Source organism: Haliotis cracherodii, unplaced genomic scaffold (genome assembly GCF_022045235.1).
Source record: "Haliotis cracherodii isolate W230 unplaced genomic scaffold, xgHalCrac1.p SCAF_6, whole genome shotgun sequence".
NCBI lineage: Eukaryota > Metazoa > Mollusca > Gastropoda > Lepetellida > Haliotidae > Haliotis > Haliotis cracherodii.
Genome location: NW_027266319.1, coordinates 47,938,485 through 47,960,289, shown reverse-complemented (window position 1 = coordinate 47,960,289; position 21,805 = coordinate 47,938,485). Strand labels below are relative to the sequence as shown.

Below are 21,805 nucleotides of genomic sequence, written 5' to 3'. Positions count from 1 at the left end.
TATGTGATAAATCATGTATAAATACAACTGAAAACATGGAAAATGTACTTTCAAGTAGCTATTGAGTCGCTGAAATGTGAAGCGAAAATGTCAAAAACTAAAATGGAAATGTCAAAAACCAAAACGAAAATGTCAAAAACAAAAGCGAAAATGTCAAAAACCAAAATGAAAATACAGAAAACTATTTCCACCGCGGTGTAAATAGTTTTCACCGCGGTAGAAATATTATCACCGCGGTGTAAATAGTTTTCACCGCGGTAGAAATATTAACACCGCGGTAGAAATATTATCACCACGGTAGAAATAGTTTTCACCGCGGTAGAAATATTATCACCGCGGTGGTAATATTATCACCGCGGTGGAAATAGTTTTCTGTATTTTCATTTTAGTTTTTGACATTTTCGTTTTTGTTTTTTGACATTTTCGTTTTAGTTTTTGACATTTTCGTTTCACTTTTCAGCGATTCAATATCTTCTTTACACATGATTTATCACATATTTGTAAGACAAAACGTGTTAATTTGCAAAAGGTAACGATAAAAGTAAGTGAAATATTAAAATATGGAAAAACAGACGCCATGTCCCTTATGGGCCACCGTAGGTTATTAGACTAGAGGTCACAAATATAGCTGTTTTGATTTGAGGTAATTTTATTGTCCATCATATGACAACTTAATCATACACGGTTGGTGAAGAAATAATCTACACATCAGCACCAGTGGATGTGAGTAACACTCACAATATCAGGTTTCCTCAAATGGAATTTTGGCTGTAACTTAGATGCTACCTCGTTGTTGGAAAACTAGCCCTGAGCCATGACTGTCCCCGGAATAAATATGCAAGTCTAGATCAAACTAAACCAAGTCTAGGTTCCCTGAGTCCATATCAGAAAACATGAAAACAGCAGAGTAGGAAAGATTATTTTGAAAATAAAATTAAATTAATTTAAAGACATGTTTTCATAGACTAATGTTAGTGTATTGGATAACACCTGTAATACTGAAACCAGCCCACACAGGCCATTTACATGTGTCTCCACAAACCTCCCCTTGGCAAACCCTTCATTTACCTTGTCACCAGGAGATAGCAATACTGTCCTTGGAATGTGGGCTTGAAGGCTAATTTCGCCAGTAATATACACACCCGTGAAGATCCGGGTTAGAATAGGTCTTCAGCAACCCATGCTTGTCGTAAGAGGCCACTGGCGGGATCGGTTGGGCAGGCTCGCCGACTTGTTTGATGGATGTCATCGTATCCCAATTACGTGGATCGTTGCTCATTATATCAATCACTGGATTACCTGGTCTCGTTAAACAACAAACAAGGAGTAACATACAGTAGATGGGGTTGATTAGCAGACAATTGATTGAAACCACACGTGTTTTGTGCTCTAAAGAAGTTTAAGTCACAGATATGTGTTTCATATCTGAATAAAGTTCAAAGTACACCGAATTCGAGGGGCCTTTTTAAAAAAATATACAGCGATGAGGGTGGGGGTGAAATACTTCAAGTAGCGGGGTACGAGCCATGATGCCGCTGATCATTTATCACCAGACATGTGCTAACGTTTCATATGAAAAAAATAAAAAAACGCCTTGTAAAACATTCAACGAAATGATTCTATTCATTTAGACTAAGCTGGCAAAGGGTTTGGTTACCCTTGTCGCCATGTTCAGAACGTCATGCCCAAGTCAACACGCATTCCAATCAAACAAATACAACGGGACCAACGTCACTAACTGCACCACTTGAAGATAATTGCTATGTAATTAACTACTAATCAGTGTGTGAATTCAACATCAGTAGGGGGCCACAGAATGCCACAAATTACTGGAAATGGTCTTTCATAACCACGTTTTTCAGACACATTGGATGATGCATGTGGTTTTACTTGCTGTATGACCTGGGTTATTCTCTTAAAACGAAAGGCGATTTAAAATAAATTAATTCGGGAACATATAGCTACATTTCATTCAAATATTGGTGTTTGGCTTCATAAAGCACTTAAGTTTGTGCCCGATAGATTTCGGTTTAATTAATTACCGTGTCGTCACGTGGAGACTTGTAAATAGTTTTATTTCTAAAGTATAGATATAGTGATACGACGAAAGCTGACAGTGACATAGGAAGAAAGATGAGATGTTGGATGAAGAACGGGTAGTGTATTGAGATAAAGCGCTCTTTCGAAGATAAACCGTGCAGTAGCAGGGTGGTTGAAAAACAACCCGGAGCATGTACATTGGATACTGTTTCATACTCTATTTACATGTAGAGTAGGGGAAACATTAGAATATTGTAGGGACGAAATGAACACTCGTTCCCTGTCCGAATCGTCGACACACAGCGTGGCGCTGGAAGATTTCCGAGAAAAAACTATAAACATGCCACGAAGCTGCTGAAATGTCCGCTGTTTTCACAGCAGACGTCGATGTGACAAGTACGTAAAATTAGTTTTATCGTTCTCGAGGAAGCCATTTTAGCCCAGAAATGAGGGGTGGGGGCTGCGGCTGCGGGAGGTGTTACCGCCTGTGCACCCAAGCGAGAGGGGTGATAAAGTTACATGCCTGTGGTGGCGTCATCAGCAGGAGTGCGTCTTGTTTGACGCCGCGCAGTTCGTTCGAACCTACATCATCGCGGTAATATCTCAGTAATGTGCGAAACACATCTCTAAGATCTCTGTGATGTACGCGCTGAAGCGTCAGTGCGATCCCAGTGCATAGTACATTCCGGGGGACAGACTCGTCACATGATGTTCAGGCCGTTACCAAGAACAGAACCTGTATAGCTCTACACAGGGTCTGTAAACCAACTATATCAGTTATGTACACAGTTAACTGACCCTGTGTGGAGCTACGTAAGGTCTGTACATGGTTGACCGACCCAGTGTGAGTGTATACAAGCTCTGTACATGGTTGACTGACCCTGTGTGGGTGTATACAAGCTCTGTACATGGTTGACTGACCCTGTGTTGGTGTATACAACCTCTGTACATGGTTGACCGACCCAGTGTGGGTGTATACAAGCTCTGTACATGGTTGACTGACCCTGTTTGGATCTATACAAGCTCTGTACATGGTCATTGACTGACCCAATGTGGGTGTATACAAGTTCTGTACATAGTTGACTGACCTTATGTGGATCTATGGAAGCTATGTACAAGGTATACTGACCCTGTGTGGATGTCTACAAGCTCTGGTCATGGTTGACTGACCCTGAGTGGAGCTATACAAGCTCTGTACATGGTTAACTGACCTTATGTGGATCTATGCAAGCTCTGTACAAAGTATACTGACCCTGCGTGGATCTATACAAGCTCTGGTCATGGTTGACTGACCCTGTGTAGATCTATAGAAGCTTAGTACATGGTTGACTGACCCTGCCTAGAGCTATGCAAGTTCTGTACATGGTTGACTGACCCTGTGTGGTGCTATGCAAGTTCTGTACATGGTTGACTGACCCTGTGTGGTGCTATGCAAGTTCTGTACATGGTTAACTGACCCTGTGTGGAGCTATGCAAGTTATGTACATGGTTGACTGAACCTGTGTGGAGCTATGCAAGTCATGTACATGGTTGACTGACTCTGTGTGGTGCTATGCAAGTAATGCACATGGTTGACTGACCCTGTGTGGTGCTATGCAAGTACTGTACATGGTTGACTGACCCTGTGTGGAGCTATGCAAGTCCTGTACATGGTTGACTGACCCTGTGTGGTGCTATGCAAGTACTGTACATGGTTGACTGACCCTGTGTAGTGCTATGCAAGTCCTGTACATGGTTGACTGAACCTGTGTGGTGCTATGCAAGTTCTGTACATGGTTAACTGACCCTTTGTGGAGCTATGCAAGTTCTGTACATGGTTGACTGACCCTGTGTGGTGCTATGCAAGTTCTGTACATGGTTGACTGACCCTGTGTGGAGCTATGCAAGTTCTGTACATGGTTGACTGAACCTGTGTGGTGCTATGCAAGTTCTGTACATGGTTAACTGACCCTGTGTGGAGCTATGCAAGTTCTGTACATGGTTGACTGACCCTGTGTGGAGCTATGCAAGTTATGTACATGGTTGACTGACCCTGTGTGGAGCTATGCAAGTTATGTACATGGTTGACTGACCCTGTGTGGTGCTATACAAGTACTGTACATGGTTAACTGAACCTGTGTGGTGCTATGCAAGTTATGTACATGGTTGACTGAACCTGTGTGGAGCTATGCAAGTTATGTACATGGTTAACTGACCCTGTGTGGAGCTATGCAAGTCCTGTACATGGTTGACTGACCCTGTGTGGAGCTATGCAAGTTCTGTACATGGTTGACTGAACCTGTGTGGAGCTATGCAAGTTCTGTACATGGTTGACTGACCCTGTGTGGAGCTATGCAAGTTATGTACATGGTTGACTGACCCTGTGTGGTGCTATGCAAGTACTGTACATGGTTAACTGAACCTGTGTGGTGCTATGCAAGTACTGTACATGGTTGACTGACCCTGTGTAGTGCTATGCAAGTCCTGTACATGGTTGACTGAACCTGTGTGGAGCTATGCAAGTTCTGTACATGGTTGACTGACCCTGTGTGGAGCTATGCAAGTACTGTACATGGTTGACTGACCCTGTGTGGAGCTATGCAAGTCCTGTACATGGTTGACTGACCCTGTGTGGTGCTATGCAAGTACTGTACATGGTTGACTGACCCTGTGTAGTGCTATGCAAGTCCTGTACATGGTTGACTGAACCTGTGTGGAGCTATGCAAGTTATGTACATGGTTGACTGACCCTGTGTGGTGCTATGCAAGTACTGTACATGGTTAACTGAACCTGTGTGGAGCTATGCAAGTCCTGTACATGGTTGACTGAACCTGTGTGGAGCTATATACACGAATTTATTTCGTTCACAAAGTATTTATGTAAAGCAACAGATATATTTTCCAGTCACCGCATTTCATGTTGATATACATTGACACATGGAATTCGTCATGCAGGACCGATCATAACTATCTGTGGAGGATTACTCATCTCTTTTGTATTACTTCCGAGATTTCAGAACAATTATCTCATTTTTTGCAGTCTTCCCGTCATCATTACATATCCACCGAAAATAACTGAGTTTACCAGACAATCATTCCATTGAGCACAAATTGATTTCTATCGGGTAATGCTGCCTTTCGAACGATGAGAGTTTATTAATTTTGATGTATCACGGTATCTTTCAATCTATCATAATTAAGGATTTTATTCCACCCGCAGGTTCCATTTGCGAGACAACATAGCAGATCAGGTTTCATTCATGGACTTCGATTTTTACAAGCCTATGTGCTTATACCAGAAAACTCAATGAGTATGTTTAGTGTACCGTAGTTTCTCGATTAAACCCCGGGAGTGTATTATTTTCAGACACCACCGGCGTTTAATCGCAAAGATAACAATAGGGAGAATTCCGAGTATAAAAATTTGCTAGTGTTTAATTGAGGAAACACGGTAATTGTCGACAGTCGTTCTGCAGGTTTAAGCTCTCTGATTTATCAAAATACACAATTTGTGTATAAAATGCCGTCAGCACTAAAGTTAATCTGAAACCTTAGTCTTAAGGTTAGTCTTAAAGACCCCGAAACAGATGTAACCAATACAACCCATGCAAGTCTATAATATTGGCATGTCCAGATTTTTTGCAGTTTCTGGCTCCTTTTACTTATCTCCTGAAGATAATTTTAGAACTGTTTTTTTCTGGAAAATATGTTCATGAGACTGGGTATTTGTCTATCTAAAAGTTTAAACATCTCTAAAAACCGATTTTTTCCGTTGCAAGCGTTCCGGTTGTAAAATATTAAACTGTCCCCGTAAATTGTCGAAAAAAAATCTGGTCTCAAAATACAAAAAATTCCCCCGAAATCAGAATATCAAAAGGTTGCTCCCTCATGGAAATACGATATTTGAAACAATTCCATTAGCTGGACCTGGAGAAAATAAATATGGCTCAAGTAACTGAAAGCATTTTGGGATCCATGAAACTGATGTCACGGTGACTGACAGTCCCTCAAAACATTACATCATCCCAGATATTACGTCATCCCATCTATTCTTAATGCCGACCACGACCAGCAGAAGTCTGGCCCTGTGCTAAAGTACATGTATAATTAGAGGCTGGTGTCCACGCGAAGGAGATGTGCACCAACAGCGGCACGGACAACTAATCCTGGCTCACTAGAGGTGCAACAGAATACACGGCCCTGGACGGACTCCCTTCCATCAACTTTACAGGTGCCACGCTGTGATCCAAGAAACGTGCCTTGCAAGGAACAAATAATACCACCACGACATGTGCTGCTGCATCAGTGGTGATTCATACACTTCACTGAGAGGGTGAATGCCACAGTAAGCACTACAAGATCCTTCGCATGGCGGAATGTATCGAGTCTGGGTTTCGATAAACCAGTGACTGAAACGACTAATGCTACGAGGGAACGATGACCAGGAAACAGTGAAGGCACCGAGCCTGACCACCTGATCCTCTTCGGCGGCTCTTGCTACAAGCGCCCCGTGAAGCTCCGGGGTAGAATAGGTCTTCAGCAACCCATGCTTCCCGTAAAAGGCGACTATGCTTGTCTTAAGAGTCGACTAACGGGATCTGGTGGGCAGGCTCGCTGACTTGGTTGATGCGTGTCTTGGATCCCAATTGCGTGGATCGATGCTCATGATGTTAATCAATGGATTGTCTGGTCCAGACTGTATTATTTACAGACCGCCGTCATATAGTTGGAATATTGCTGAGTGCGGCGTTAAAAAACAAACCAATCAACTACTAAAAGCATGAGATACTGTGTATATTGCTCGGCATTGCCCAATGTGTGGGTGTACATACCGCATTGCATGTACCTACCAGATCATTGATATATTTCGGATTTTTTAACATCTAGCATCATCTTCGATTATCCAGTGTTTTGTAACGCCATTCTATTATGACCATAAACGAAGGGAAATATGTAATACACAGGCTAATCGAGGTTGAAAAGGCATGACGGTCTATTTTTGCTTTCGACACCAGTAATAGAGAGAGACATTTAGTGTGAACGATAGATGAAATAACAGATATGTTACCAAAGCTAATTGCAGTTTCTGCCCTATGAATTGATTTCAATATAAGTGTACACCTTGAATGATCTAAAACGACTTCGTGCATGAAAACAATCCCCAACCCCTTTAGAAGATTGATAAACGCGTTACTAGTTTCCCTGGGATGGTTATTCCCGCGAAGTGAGCGTCAAAACGTCGAGTGAGTGAACAGTACTAACCGAAACAATAAGGAAGACCACATTTTCGTTTCTATTTCCAAAGTCAGAACACAAGTCGACATCAAGTTCAGTTGAAAATAGGTAAGTTTGCATTTACTACAAAATTTCATATGGCTGAGGCCAACTCCATGATATAGCAGGATGCTTAGGGTATGTATTGATTACATAGTAGATCTGTGTTCAAACATGGCTTGTACAGAATGACAAGGTAAACGACGGTGTTGCTGGATCAGTGTGAAAGGTGACGTATCTGTGTTTTGTGTTACATGTATGTCGTTCTTAATAATGAAATAAAGGGAGACTTTTCATACTTGTGTAAATCTTGAAGTATCTTTGTTTACTTTGTAAACAGTATCTTTCAGACTAGATTATGTTGTAGAGCTGACACCCATCGCTACACTTGATGATAACGTATCTGCTTTTACTGGTAACGGATCTGTATCTGTTCCCGTCTGTCGTGTTTATAGCATGACAACAACGTCAATTTGATCTGTCATTGTCTTATTGTCCAACGTCTTTCGTCCACCCAAATGATGTAATTTGAAAAAAAATACTTTGGCATTATCAACTTTTTGTTTTGTTGCAGATTATGGCTAAAACTCGTATCGGAATACAGCGAGATTACAGAGAGAGCTAGTGATATGGTTCAAGTAACTAAACATTGCTCCTAATCGTAATATAAGAAAATAACTACACCATTATTGTTTGAAATACACACTATATCCATAACGTATAGAGCGTTGTGTGTTTCAAGTAATGAAGGGCAGATTAGTCACTGATTAGAGCAGGACCCATGAAGGGCAGATTAGTCACTGATTAGAGCAGGACCCATTAATGGCAGATTAGTCACTGATTAGAGCAGGACCCATTAATGGCAGATTAGTCACTGATTAGAGCAGGACCCATGAAGGGCAGATTAGTCACTGATTAGAGCAGGACCAATGAAGGGCAGATTAGTCACTGATTGGAGCAGGACCAATGAAGGGCAGATTAGTCACTGATTAGAGCAGGACCCATGAAGGGCTGATTAGTCACTGATTAGAGCAGGACCAATGAAGGGCAGATTAGTCACTGATTAGAGCAGGACCCATAAAGGGCAGATTAGTCACTGATTAGAGCAGGGCAAATGAAGGGCAGATTAGTCACTGATTAGAGCAGGGCCAATGAAGGGCAGATTAGTCACTGATTAGAGCAGGGCCAATGAAGGGCAGATTAGTCACTGATTAGAGCAGTGCCAATGAAGGGCCTGCAGTTGATAAAATGGAAGACACGAATCTAAAGAAGCTGGAACTTTGAAAATGCTTTTCTCCCATCTGAATTTACAGAGAGCATTGTGTTTTCATATATGTCAGAATGTTCGTACCTCTAATCACATGTGCATAATTATCTTTCTTTTAATTATTTAAGGTAGCAACACTGTATTTACACCAGCTTGGGAGTTTTAGCGGTATTGTCGCAATACTCACTTGCAAAACTATTTGTAGAAATCTTTCAATACCTTTCATAAACCTTCAGAGTTGTAAATAAGATTTTAATTTGCATTCTTCGTTCACTTTTACATACATGTTTTCACCTAGAATACCTGTGTTGTCCTGTAGAGTTGAATACTGAACGACATTGATTGTAAAATACATCTCACAAGAAATTGGCACCACTTAGTGGAGAATGGAAGTAAATACTATACATGAGATCACTCCTGTGTGAGTGGAAAGCACGTCCATACCACGACAACAAAATAAATAATTGGTACATTTCTAGTTGATGTTTATAGTTGTAGAAATTGCTTAACAACCAATAGTCAGCACTCATGTTGTACACCCATAGTCCACATGTATTTAGTATGTCCTTGGTGCTGCAAATAAGCCTGTAATACAAGTATCCTGCAGACTAAATTGATGTCTGTGTTGTAACAGCTGTTCGCGTAGTCTCTCCTTGCACGCATATAAGACTTTAACCCAAAACTCGGCTTCCAGTACACGGCAGCTTACACTCTTGATAACTAGATGTCAAAAAACACAGTGCCAGGTATATATCAGTGTGGATACTTGACACCAGTACACCAGGATTAAGATAAGTAAACAATACCAGGCAGACAATATGATGAAGGTATGAAGTATGCAGACTAAAACCGTCAGTATCGTTGTAAGACCAGCTGACTAAAATATTAGCAACTTCGCCCGTCAGCCGAAACGTAAACCAGTGTGTGCATGTTGGGGTGGTCTATATATATATGTCTGGGCCAGGCAAGCCAGTGTGTGCATGTAGCGGTGGTCTATATATATGTATGTCTGGGCCAGGCAAGCCAGTGTGTGCATGTTGGGGTGGTCTATGTATATGTCTGGGCCAGGCAAGTCAGTGTGCGCATGTGGCGGTGGTCTATATATATGTCAGGGCCAGGCAAGCCAGTGTGTGCATGTAGCGGTGGTATATATATATATATATATATATGTCTTGGCCAGGCAAGTCAGTGTGTGTATGTAGCGGTGGTCTATATATATGTCTTGGCCAGGCAAGCCAGTGTGTGCATGTGGCGGGGGTCTATATATATGTCTTGACCAGGCAAGTCACTGTGCGCATGTGCCGGTGGTCTATATATATGTCTGGGCCAGGCAAGTCAGTGTGTGCATGTAGCGGTGGTCTATATATATGTCTGGGCCAGGCAAGCCAGTGTGTGCATGTGGCGGGGGTCTATATATATGTCTGGGCCAGGCAAGTCAGTGTGTGCATGTGGCGGTGGTCTATGTATATGTCTGGGCCAGGCAAGTCACTGTGCGCATGTGGCGGTGGTCTATATATATGTCTTGGCCAGGCAAGCCAGTGTGTGCATGTGGCGGTGGTCTATGTATATGTCTGGGCCAGGCAAGCCAGTGTGTGCATGTGGCGGTGGTCTATATATATGTCTGGGCCAGGCAAGTCAGTGTGTGCATGTGGCGGTGGTCTATGTATATGTCTGGGCCAGGCAAGTCAGTGTGTGCATGTGGCGGTGGTCTATGTATATGTCTGGGCCAGGCAAGCCAGTGTGTGCATGTGGCGGGGGTCTATATATATGTCTTGACCAGGCAAGTCACTGTGCGCATGTGGCGGTGGTCTATATATATGTCTGGGCCAGGCAAGCCAGTGTGTGCATGTAGCGGTGGTCTATATATATGTCTGGGCCAGGCAAGCCAGTGTGTGCATGTAGCGGTGGTCTATATATATGTCTTGGCTAGGCAAGCCAGTGTGTGCATGTGGCGGTGGTCTATCTATATGTCTCGTCCAGGCAAGCCAGTGTGTTTAGTAAACATTATAACGGTCAAAGCCCAAGACGGATATGATCATGGGATGTTAATATTGAATTCTCCAAGTAATGGAGTTGTTTGACCGATGGGGAAAAGGATGTACTTGGACATCAACGTGGATACAACAACAATAGATATAACTACATGTATTAGGTTAACAAGCAACACAGAACACTACATAGACATAGACATCGACGACACAGACGGTTCCTAGCCTGGCTATTATCTTTAGTCAGAAGACCACGAGACTTCATCATACATCGGCCGGCCGAGAGCGGTCAAGTCAACATGGAAGTCTTCTGCACAAATCTGCTCTTTCCGAAATCACTTCGCTTCAAGCGTGCGTCGGGTTTTTGAATACAGCAACTTGTGCACAGTTACTGGATTAAATCGTTTCGGAATGCAATCGTTCATACTATCCTCTCTCGGCTGACAGTATCTATACATCAAATAACTTGGCCTTCGAATGATCCAGAGAGAAGGCTATATGGAATAGTGATTGCTGGGATCGAACTGAGCCCTACACAGAGTAACAGTGATGTCAGCCTTGCAATATAACTAGAATATCATACAGACCATCTCCTGCACTACATTGAGAACGGAATGGAGCTGCAATAAAATCGCTGAATTTGTTTCCTAGCTCGCAAAATGTTTGAAATATTGATTAACATTATATAACAGGGCCATTTTCGGAGTGTCTATATGAGGAGTGAGTCACCAATCCCGGCACAGTGCAGGGACCCTCCTGGCACAGCCAAGGTCAGCTTGGCTCTCGTCAAAGCCATACAAAATCTTGCTAACTTGGAAGGATTTTCCAAATCAATATCATAGTGTGATGAAAACTGACAAAACTGTCCATACTTACGCGTCTAGGTCGACGAGCACAAGCTTCCCATCGCCTTGTTCCTTGGGTTCAACTTTTTTAAAGTAATGTTTTATATAAGGAGTGTGGTGTATATTTCATTCCCAGCTGCCAAAGAGGGGCTGTTTAATGCCTTACTCCCAAGCCAGGCTGTGCTCACTTTCAGCTTTCATTGACAGTTGGGCCCTACTCCCGAGGAAACCCGATACCCTCGCAGGACACGTTCGTGTGTTGAAGCGCTCGACTGCGAAACAAGGCTAACATGAATTCTCGGATCTCGAAGCCTTTAAATTCATTTTTATCTAGTCCCCTCGCGGTTTGGGTTATTTTGGAACACATTACGCCTGTCTGTTATATTTACAGTTTTGAAAGAGAATCAAAATACTCAGGTTGAATCGAACCCTGGGTCTCGCGCCTCCACCAAACGATGTGTAATTGGAAATACAAATGCGGAGAAATGTCGAAACCCGATTTTGCCAGAATCTTTTTTTCAAGAATCACACATAACAGGGAACTTTGCTTATAACACGTTATCCATGTTCCGGAGGAACGAAAACAGCAGATAGTAGGGCCCTTCGTGCAAATATAACTCTTCTGAAATGGCAGAAAAGGATAAACTGAAGCAATATGAAAACTGGATTTTAAAGTGCATTATTTTACACTCAACGCAACGTGGAAGGTACCTGGTTGGCTATAGCATTAATAATTAAACATATCAATCCATGGTCTACAATCATCTCATATATAAGCAACGTTCTTCTGTCGTGACTTGATAAAGACTTATGGTATATACAGATAGAGGGAGCGAGAAAACAGGCGAGCACATACATACAATTGCTTTATACAATATTCGTGTTAAATTAGTGTTGTTTACTTGTGTAATGGCCTGCATATTCAAATCGTCATATAATCATAAAACATCAGCCGGTTATTTGTAGGTCACGTCGGGATTCCTGGTTAGAATTGGCCCCGCATGATATTGTTGGTCGTTAGAGTGAGTTAGCATGCCGCTTTTAGCATATTTTCAGCATTGAAAGGGGACTTTAATAGAGTACGGTATTGGGTAATACATATCTTTAAACTTTAGGCTTCAAAGACTGACGAAATATATATGTAGTTTCAATATTGCGAAACTGCAACCCTCTGACCAGAAAACCCCGCCAAATGCTGAGTGCCAGTGTTTGAATGTCGACGAGAGAGGGCTACACCTATGTTTATTTGAATACGGATGTTTGAGGTAAACCAAATCCACCGAAGTACAAGTTGCAGCAATTATTCCACAGCAACATAAGAGTTCAAGTAACAGATATTGTCATATGAAACCTCGTGTTAATGACGTTCGCTCTATCTCATCTTCTCGGCTAAACAGCTATTGTTTGAGTTCGTGATGGTGGAGGAGCCTCCCCTCCTTGCTGTCTCATTACCAGGCGTGATGGAACAAGCACGTACTGGTGTGGTTCTGGTGTAGGAATTCAGAGACTTCCTACATTCCTGGCAGTTACTGCAGGGAAATAGGGCATTTCCGTCAGAAGAATCGTGTTGAAGTGTTGTGCAACACTGATGTTCTGCTAGGACTCTGTGAGTGATGGATGAGTGAGTAAATGTGGCATTACGTCAAGGATGGCAACTGTGAGTAAACCTTTCAGCTAGTCCCCACATACAACTGACAACTACAGTATTATTAGAATAACATTTAGTATCAGAAAAAAAGTTATCTTAATTAAAAATATGTATCTTCAAAATAAATAATCCAAATGGACCCCAGAACAATGCTTAATTTCCAAGAGCTTGGGCGATCTTGTCTGGCCAAATATTTCTAGACTTGAGTTGGATTCACATTTTAATTCTTCTGTGAATTTCTCACCTTCTATGGGTGAGATGAAATGGGGTTTAACATGGCGTCAAAGATTATTGTACTTATAGAGCCACATCCATGCACGTGTGTGTGGTTGCTTGTACTGGTACAGACTATTGCCGGTCTTAGTGCTTGACCACTGAGATACCATGATGCAGGTTAACATGAATACCCTACTCAAACACAGTATACTGACTCCGAGCTGATCAGTACTTGTCTAGGCTGCTCAATGCCAAGCGCCAGACAGGGTAACAACAAGTACTATCTTTTAACGACTTTCGATATGACGCGGGGATCGAATCTCGGACCTCCGGCTGTTTGGGCGGACGCTCTACCACTAGACCACAGAGGCGGTCCTTAAGCTCTGGGAGACTGACTAAAGTATCATAGTACACAATCAGTGAGTGAGTGCATTAGGTTTTACACCACTTTTAACAATGTTCCAGCAATATCATGGCGGAGGGACACCAGAAATGGGCATCATCCATTGTATCCATGAGGGGAATGGAACCCTTCGGCATGACGGGCATGCGGAGCAAACGCTTTTCCGGTATCAGCTTGACAACAGAGAAACAATGAATGGATTGTCAGTGTATATACTATATTCATGTCCGTGGCCTGGAGTTTGGCTGTCAAAGCTTAATTCTTGCAAGGAAGGATGCACCAAACCTTACACCACAGAGGGAAACCTTGACATTGCCACATGTATTGCCACATGCATACTAGACATATCCACAATCCTTTCCTTATGCATATAGCAATACTTATATATAATAATATAATCAGAACAATCGACTTGACAATAATATCTTATATACCACGTGTTTCACAGGGTGTAGGCAAAATCTATCTGCATGTGAATACGCATCAGTGATACGTAATTAGATATTGGTTATTGTTTATGTTAAGAGTGGAAACCCTTCACTGCTATAAATAGAATACCGGATGCAGCAACAAAAAAAGGCCCACACCACAACATCCTTACCTTAATCCAATATGTTGTGTCAAAGACATTTTTTATGACTGAATGAAACTGTTCCATAAGACAGATGACATCTTGCTATCTGTCACATCATTCACTGCCATATCAAGTCTGGCATCAGTGTGAGGAGACCACCACTCTACTGCTGTACTCAGTATGGCATCAGTGAAAGGAGTCGCCCGCTATACTGCCATACTCAGTCTGGATCAATGTGAGGAGACCCCCACTATACTGCCATACTCAGTCTGGATCAATGTGAGGAGACCCCCACTATACTGCCATACTCAGTCTGGATCAATGTGAGGAGACCCCCACTATACTGCCATACTCAGTCTGGATCAATGTGAGGAGACCCCCACTATACTGCCATACTCAGTCTGGATCAATGTGAGGAGACCCCCGCTATACTGCCATACTCAGTCTGGATCAATGTGAGGAGACCCCCGCTATACTGCCATACTCAGTCTGGATCAATGTGAGGAGACCCCCGCTATACTGCCATACTCAGTCTGGATCAATGTGAGGAGACCCCCACTATACTGCCATACTCAGTCTGGATCAATGTGAGGAGACCCCCACTATACTGCCATACTCAGTCTGGATCAATGTGAGGAGACCCCCGCTATACTGCCATACTCAGTCTGGATCAATGTGAGGAGACCCCCACTATACTGCCATACTCAGTCTGGATCAATGTGAGGAGACCCCCACTATACTGCCATACTCAGTCTGGATCAGTGTGAAGAGACCCCTGCTTTACAGCCTTACTCAATACAAACAACAAAAACATGGGATTAATTACAAAACTTTATTCTGGAATGTTGATATGAAATACTTCAACATAATTGTACAATGTCCACTATTTACAAGTATAAAATGGCCCACCCATCCCAATGATTCTAATGATGATGGTCAGAAACATCTGGCCTTAAATTTTAAAGAGATCCTCAAACAACTTCATCACTGTCAAAGCATTACTCGTAAGTACATGTCATTTCTCAAAAACATGATGTTACATACTAAAATAATAAAATTAATTATTCAATTCTTACAATGCTTACAAATTCAAAATTGAATTTAGAATAACTAATATTCCAAATGTATTCCACAGGTCCAAAATATCATTTTGCTTTTGTACATATGTATATGTTAGGCATGCTCACATGATGAAGGCAATAAGTATGAGAGAAAATTCAATGATGGAACGCTATAAAACATTTAAAATATATCGTAAAATAATGTTCATAAATCTGACAATGATCAATACTAGAACTATCATCATTGATGAAAGATTAGGCACTATGTACATCATGACAATTTGTACTTTCACTGATATGTCAATTGGGGCATCTATGATCAAACTACCATTTAAATGTACATCAAGCTCAAGCCTGGCTTTCTAAAAGAATGTCATCTAGTTGCTAAATAATGAATATTCTGGTACATACTAACATAACTAACACTACCATAGAAAACATGTTGAAACAAATTTGAATAAGCCAGATTAGGGTTTACATAGTGTTGAAAATTGTCTTTGAAGCACCATAAAATATACATTGTTTAAGTGCAGTGGTCTCTTGATTCATCATGCTTATGATCACAAGAATTGGTTTCCTCTTCTTAAACAAGAAATTTGTTTTGCTAAGAATAAGTAATGATTCTTATGTACATATCAGTCTGGCAAGTACTTCCTGAGCAGCAATGCTCACAAGCCACCTGTGTGGGGTAGGGGGGGACAGGGGGAGTGGGGGACAGAGTGACTAAAACAGATCTTCAAAACATGACGATGAACGTTCAATGCCATCTGGCTGAAATACACACAGAGCATCATTGTGGTATAAAAGTATATTATAAAAGTCCTTTCAACTGAACATTTGACATCAAAATATCATAATGTCATAATATAACATTAAAATAACAAATGTTTCGGGTTAAAGAAATTCTCCAAATTTTACATAAAACAAATGTCTTCAAACCATTATCAGCAAATCACTGCTAGTCAGAGTCCCTGGTTTTCAAACAAAAGAGGATGAGGCTCGTGCCCCTCCATCCCCACCTGGTGAGTTGCCTGGGTGATCATCACGGTCATACTTCTCATCTCGGTGTGACGGCTTCCTGTCATAGTCCTCATACGCGTCGCGGGCATAGTCATCGTCATCGTAGTACTGGCCCTTGTCGCTGTGGTAACTGGGCGGATGTTTATCATTCAGCGATGTCTGGCTCTTCCTCATGCTGTCAGCATCGCGGTCATAGTCATAGTAGCTGCAACAACAGATAACAATCAATGTCACATCACGCTGTCACCATTGCAGTCGCAGTCACAGTCACAGCAGCTGCAACAACAGACAACGGTGGGTCCTAAATGTGAATATGTTTCCAAAGTACAGAAACATATTCCAAGTACTGTAGACTTGACATACTCACACTTGACATACATCGACTGTGTGGCCAGGGATGCCCCCACCCCACCCACCCCACCACAGCCCTGGGACTCCCTGTCTCAATCCAAATTAAGTCTAAATCCACAAATGAGCATCATTGTGTTACCATAACAACACAGTCCTACCTGTTGTTATCACGGTCATCGTAATAATCGTTGTTGTAGCCACGGGGCTCTGATCCGAAGTCGCTGGACCGATCTGGGATGCGGGAGGTGTCTGGACAGAGAAGCATCAGAATTTATCTTCTTACATGAGAGTGACTTTTTAAAATCTGTTTGAAGCATCACTGTCATAATAATTTTCACACAAATAAGGTGTCCTTGCTTAACCTACATCACATGTCTTATTTCAGCATACTTATCACTTTTTCCAGACTGAGATACTATAGACAATGGTCACGATGGACATAGAGTCAGCATTACAAAGGGAGGAGAGAGATCATCAGAATGTTTACTTATGAGGTGGTCATGGCAGGAATCTTCACAAAACATCCTCAAGCTAACCAGGCAAGGATGCTATATATGTAGACATACTGAGGTTGGGGAGATGGTGGTTAGTTCATGATTCAGGGGAGTATCATGCAACATATCTGACAATTTTGATACACTTGTACACTCTGCACATGTTTTGTTTTGAGTAACATGACTAATACAGATATAATCTGCATTTTAATAATTACAGCAATGAAACAGGATAAAAAAATTAATGAACAACCACTGCTTAAATTACCATAAATAAGGATCTTTTGGATCAATAAATATTACAACCTTCAGAAGACTGGGCATACACGTGATTGTAGCCCTAGGACTATCGTAACACTTGAACCATTACAAGGCTAATTTTTCTATACAATGGTTGTAGCATAATTGTTGTTGTGCCAGTGGACACTGTTCACTGTACCCTTTATCACAGAAAACAATTGCCCCTTGTCAACTGTCAACCTGGACACCCTAGAGTCGGCCATGTCATAGCCAATAGTTATGCCAAATAGAATAAAAAACGTCAGCTCAACAAGAGAATCAGGGTCACTTAACCTCCCTTAAGGTACACAAGGGACATTATTGTGTGAAGATAATTCCTCCTTCGACAAACTGGTCTCACATGATCCACAAAAAGAATTCCTCCTTCTACAAACTGGTCTCACATGATCCACAAAAAGAATTCCTCCTTCGACAAACTGGTCTCACATGATCCACAAAAAGAATTCCTCCTTCGACAAACTGGTCTCACATGATCCACAAAAAGAATTCCAAAGTAAAATGCCCAACCAGAGTGAACAGATGCAAATGACCTTGAGAAATTGTAATTATGAATACTAACAAGTGTTAAATCAGAAGAATGTTGAGTTTATTTTATTACAATCATGTGCTTCTAACAGTCATACCAAAGAAGAAACACTTGATCAATACCTCACAATGGGGTAAATATAGCATTAATTTATTTGTATGTAATCACTTCAAAAAAAAGTCTTATTCTCTCAAAATGTTTCACTGAAAGCTGCAACTTAAATCTACAACAGTCAGGGTTGCATAAGAGGAACACAAAGTAATGGCATGTCAAACATAAGAAGCAATAAATGACAAGTATTAAGAGCATTTGTTACCCTGTGGTGTTATCATGAGATGAGTCCAGCATCAATGATGGTGCCAACATCCTCACAGTAACACCACGATGTTAAGATAGTTATCATTTGTCGGTTCATAACACATCAAAAGCAGAGAGGGAGAAAACAGTGATGACAATGGATAAAGCCAAGCAAGTTGTTACATGGAAAGAACACATACAACTAGACAGACAAGTATTACCATGCAGATGAGGGGACTATGAGACTAAATTCATAATGATTCCATACACCCAAGTATGCAAGAATTCATGATTAACTCGTTTGTTCTGGAGCTTATTTTAAACACTGACTGGTGAACCAGGCCACAACAAAAAGCCTGTGTTTCGGGCAACATGCCTGATCATACAAAATACCTCTGACTTATTTGCCTTTTTAGCCAGCTCAAATTTTTTACAATGACCCAAAAATTAGCATGTCTGTCCATCCGTAATCATTTAATCATGTTAATGATCTGGAACAAAAATCCCTATCCTCATTTTGTCTCTCAGCCTAACCAAGCATCACGATGGAAGTGTCCTACTCACATGGCTCATGTTCTGAATCAGAAGTATCTTTTCCCGACACCCCTGAAATGGATTTATTTCTAGTTTTCTGATTCCGATAATTTGCATCACATTATAATTTCTGGAACATCACTGTATAATGTTCTTGGAAGAATCGTGATAGTGGATGAAAGGCCTGCTTGGAGAACCTGAAGTACTGTTAGTTGATACAATCACAAAGACAGCTGTGGGTGTATTGATAAGCAATGATTCCACTATGGTCTACACATGATCCATTCAAATTAAAAATTAAACAGAATCATCCCTGTTTTGAAAAATATAAGGATGGAAAATAATAAGAGAACGTATGAGTTTGAAGAGAAAATGAGTTTACGAGGAGAACTACATTGACCACAATGGTACTGAGGTGTCAATACGGAATGTTAGTAACGTGTGTGACCACCAGGCACCGTCTGGGCATGCTCCCTATGATGTTCATGATTGTAGCTCTTGGAATATGGAACCATTTCAAGAACAGTTAATCCAGATGACCAACAACCAAGAACATCCAACGCTCAATGGGGCTCAAGTTTGGACTTTTGGCAGGCCAGGGTACCAGTTGGATTTATCTCGCCCGCAGCATATGCCTGCAGACACGTGCAGTGTGAGTACAGACGCTGTCCTGTTGAAGTGAGTGTTGGGTTTAACGCTGCTCTTAACAGTATTCCAGTTATATCATAGCGTGTCAGCTTAATGTGGGAGGAAAGCCCAAAGTGATGCAGGTCTCCGACATTTACCATTTTGGTGAAACCCACGAGCACGGATATGGTGCTGACAAACCTAGAAACATAATCGTGGCGAACCCACAATCATAGGTTTCTGGCATGCCCAAGGGACGCGATGACTGGGCCACCCGTGCCCCCTGTCCTGTTGAAACATGAACACTGGCCTCAACACTTCATCATGGTAGTGACCATACCATCAAGGTGAATGAGATCAGTCATGATGTTAAATGTGATCTCTACCCACGCCATCAGAGATTCCACACCATACCTGTCATATTGTTTGATAGCAAATGGCATGCAACGCTCATGGTCTCCTTGCCAAATGGGAACTGACATCTGAATGGTTCAGAAGGAACCTGGACTCATCGCTGAGGATGGTACGACACCACTGATATTTATCTCGTTTGCCATTCTGCCGTACCCATTCTAAATGGGCATTGGTCAGTCGGACGTCTACCACAAGATGACAATTTGTGAAACCACTGATTCGAACCCATTCGACTGTGCGGTCACTTTGCTCTGAAGTTGGTGTTCACGTGGGAAGAGGATTTAAAGTGATCCCATAAATAATGCGCGTTGTTTGACAATTGTCACAAGGGGTTGTTGTGGGCTTCCGTCCATGGCCATGTCTCATCACGTCCAGTTTTTCACAGAGGTTCCAGTCATGACAGCACACTGACCAACTTCTGACAATCTGCTGCAGCTTGTCACACAGATTTTCAGTACCTAATGCCACCAATTAACTGCCAATACTGTACTGCACTTGTGTATTGTCTTGCTATGTTTCCACAACGAAGACACAGGATGTTGGACTGTGCACATGATTTCCACATACATGCATTTCATTGCTGCAATTGGTCAAACTAATTGCAGTGGCATGTATGCAATCAGTCATCAAAAAGTTGCCATATTTATGTCTTCATGAGTTTCTCAAATGTTTTCCATCCATATATTACACAAGACTAGTTAAACATGTGATGATTCTGTTTAATGTCAGTGCTCTTGCATGCACTTAAGAAAAAAAGGCTCAATATCAGTTTTGCATATGTTTTGTATACAGTAAAGAAGTCACTTCTTGTCAGACATGTCAGATGGGCTGAATGTAAGGTATGTCCTCGGAATCGAAAAGCTTTCCCATCTTCTTTCACCATGGCATATTTACAGCATGCTAAACATTAAGAAGATACAGCACATACTATAATCATGCTAACCCACGAAAATGTTTGTCAAAACTGCTTATGCAACCTTTGGCTGAATCTTTGAACGTGCATGTGAATGGAGCACCACACATGGCAACCATCGGTGTTCCAGCATTACACACTCCACACTGAACTACAAGGTACGAAGATCCACAGTATGGGTGGCACACTATAGACCTGGTCAGGGTGAAGAGTCTTCCTGAGACAGTCATTTATATAAAGTACTTGTCCTATCCAGCAGTCACTGTAGGATCCTCATCCCTACCTCCGTTGCCTAGACAGTCATGGCCATCCATACAGACAGGCAGTCATAGGGACAGTGACAATTCAGCCCTAAAATAATGCCTGAATAATTTCAAGGGGAGCTCACCACATCTTGGACTAGGAATTATTTTGTTAAGTTGAATAAGATTTCGGCATCAGTATGTTGATGGTACCTGGCAGAAGATACTCATGAAAAAACATAAATGCAAAACTGATGTTGAACTTCAGACTACAGTAATGAACCTGTGCTCCAATACAACATCAATGCCCAAGGTACCGTATATGACCGCGTATAAGCCGAATTTTGAGGACCAGAAAAAACATTCGGTAGAAAGGGGTCGGCTTATCCACGGGATACACTTTCATGATAGTATTTTTCAGATCGTAATCTGTCAGAAACATCGCCTAGCTGAATGACGGTCCGATAGATCACAACTTCCCGAAAGTTTGGAAGTTGCCACGACTAGAGCCATTATTGTTATAAATTATCAATAAAGTTATTATTATACACCAATGTTGTCATTATTAAAAAAATGTTATACATGTTACTACTTCCGATAATAAGTTTTCAATTGAATGTTCAAAGTTTATCGTTCTTCGTAAACTCTACAATTTTTACATGTAACAATATCTGTAATTCACAGCTATAATATATAATCCCCAGATGAAATCGCCAATAGCTATTACGTACGTTTTGCAAAGTTCATAAATTGATAATGAACAAGTGTCTACCTTTATTGAAAGAGGCAAAT

General features: G+C 41.6%; 2 protein-coding genes across 5 annotated transcripts in view; both read right to left on the bottom strand.

Annotated features, from left to right (window-relative positions):
* LOC139444968 (neuroglian-like) overlaps positions 1-11,560 on the bottom strand; it is a 64,108-nt gene extending 52,548 nt beyond the window's left edge. Inside the window, exon 1 of the mRNA XM_071226001.1 lies at positions 11,425-11,560. The gene's annotated coding sequence lies outside the window, so the exon portion shown is untranslated. The remainder of the gene's footprint in view (positions 1-11,424) is intronic.
* Positions 11,561-15,052: 3,492 nt separating this feature from the next.
* Positions 15,053-21,805, bottom strand: part of LOC139444969 (neuroglian-like) — a 52,333-nt gene continuing 45,580 nt past the window's right edge. For 2 of the 4 annotated variants that reach the window (XM_071226004.1, XM_071226005.1), the window contains exons 21-23: positions 18,848-18,889; positions 16,825-16,915; positions 15,053-16,520 (exon numbers count right to left, since the gene is read on the bottom strand). In XM_071226004.1, coding sequence (XP_071082105.1) covers positions 16,274-16,520; positions 16,825-16,915; positions 18,848-18,889 — 380 coding nt within the window. In that variant the 3' untranslated portion in view covers positions 15,053-16,273. The remainder of the gene's footprint in view (positions 16,521-16,824; positions 16,916-18,847; positions 18,890-21,805) is intronic. The other 2 variants (XM_071226006.1, XM_071226007.1) reach the window with 1 other exon arrangement.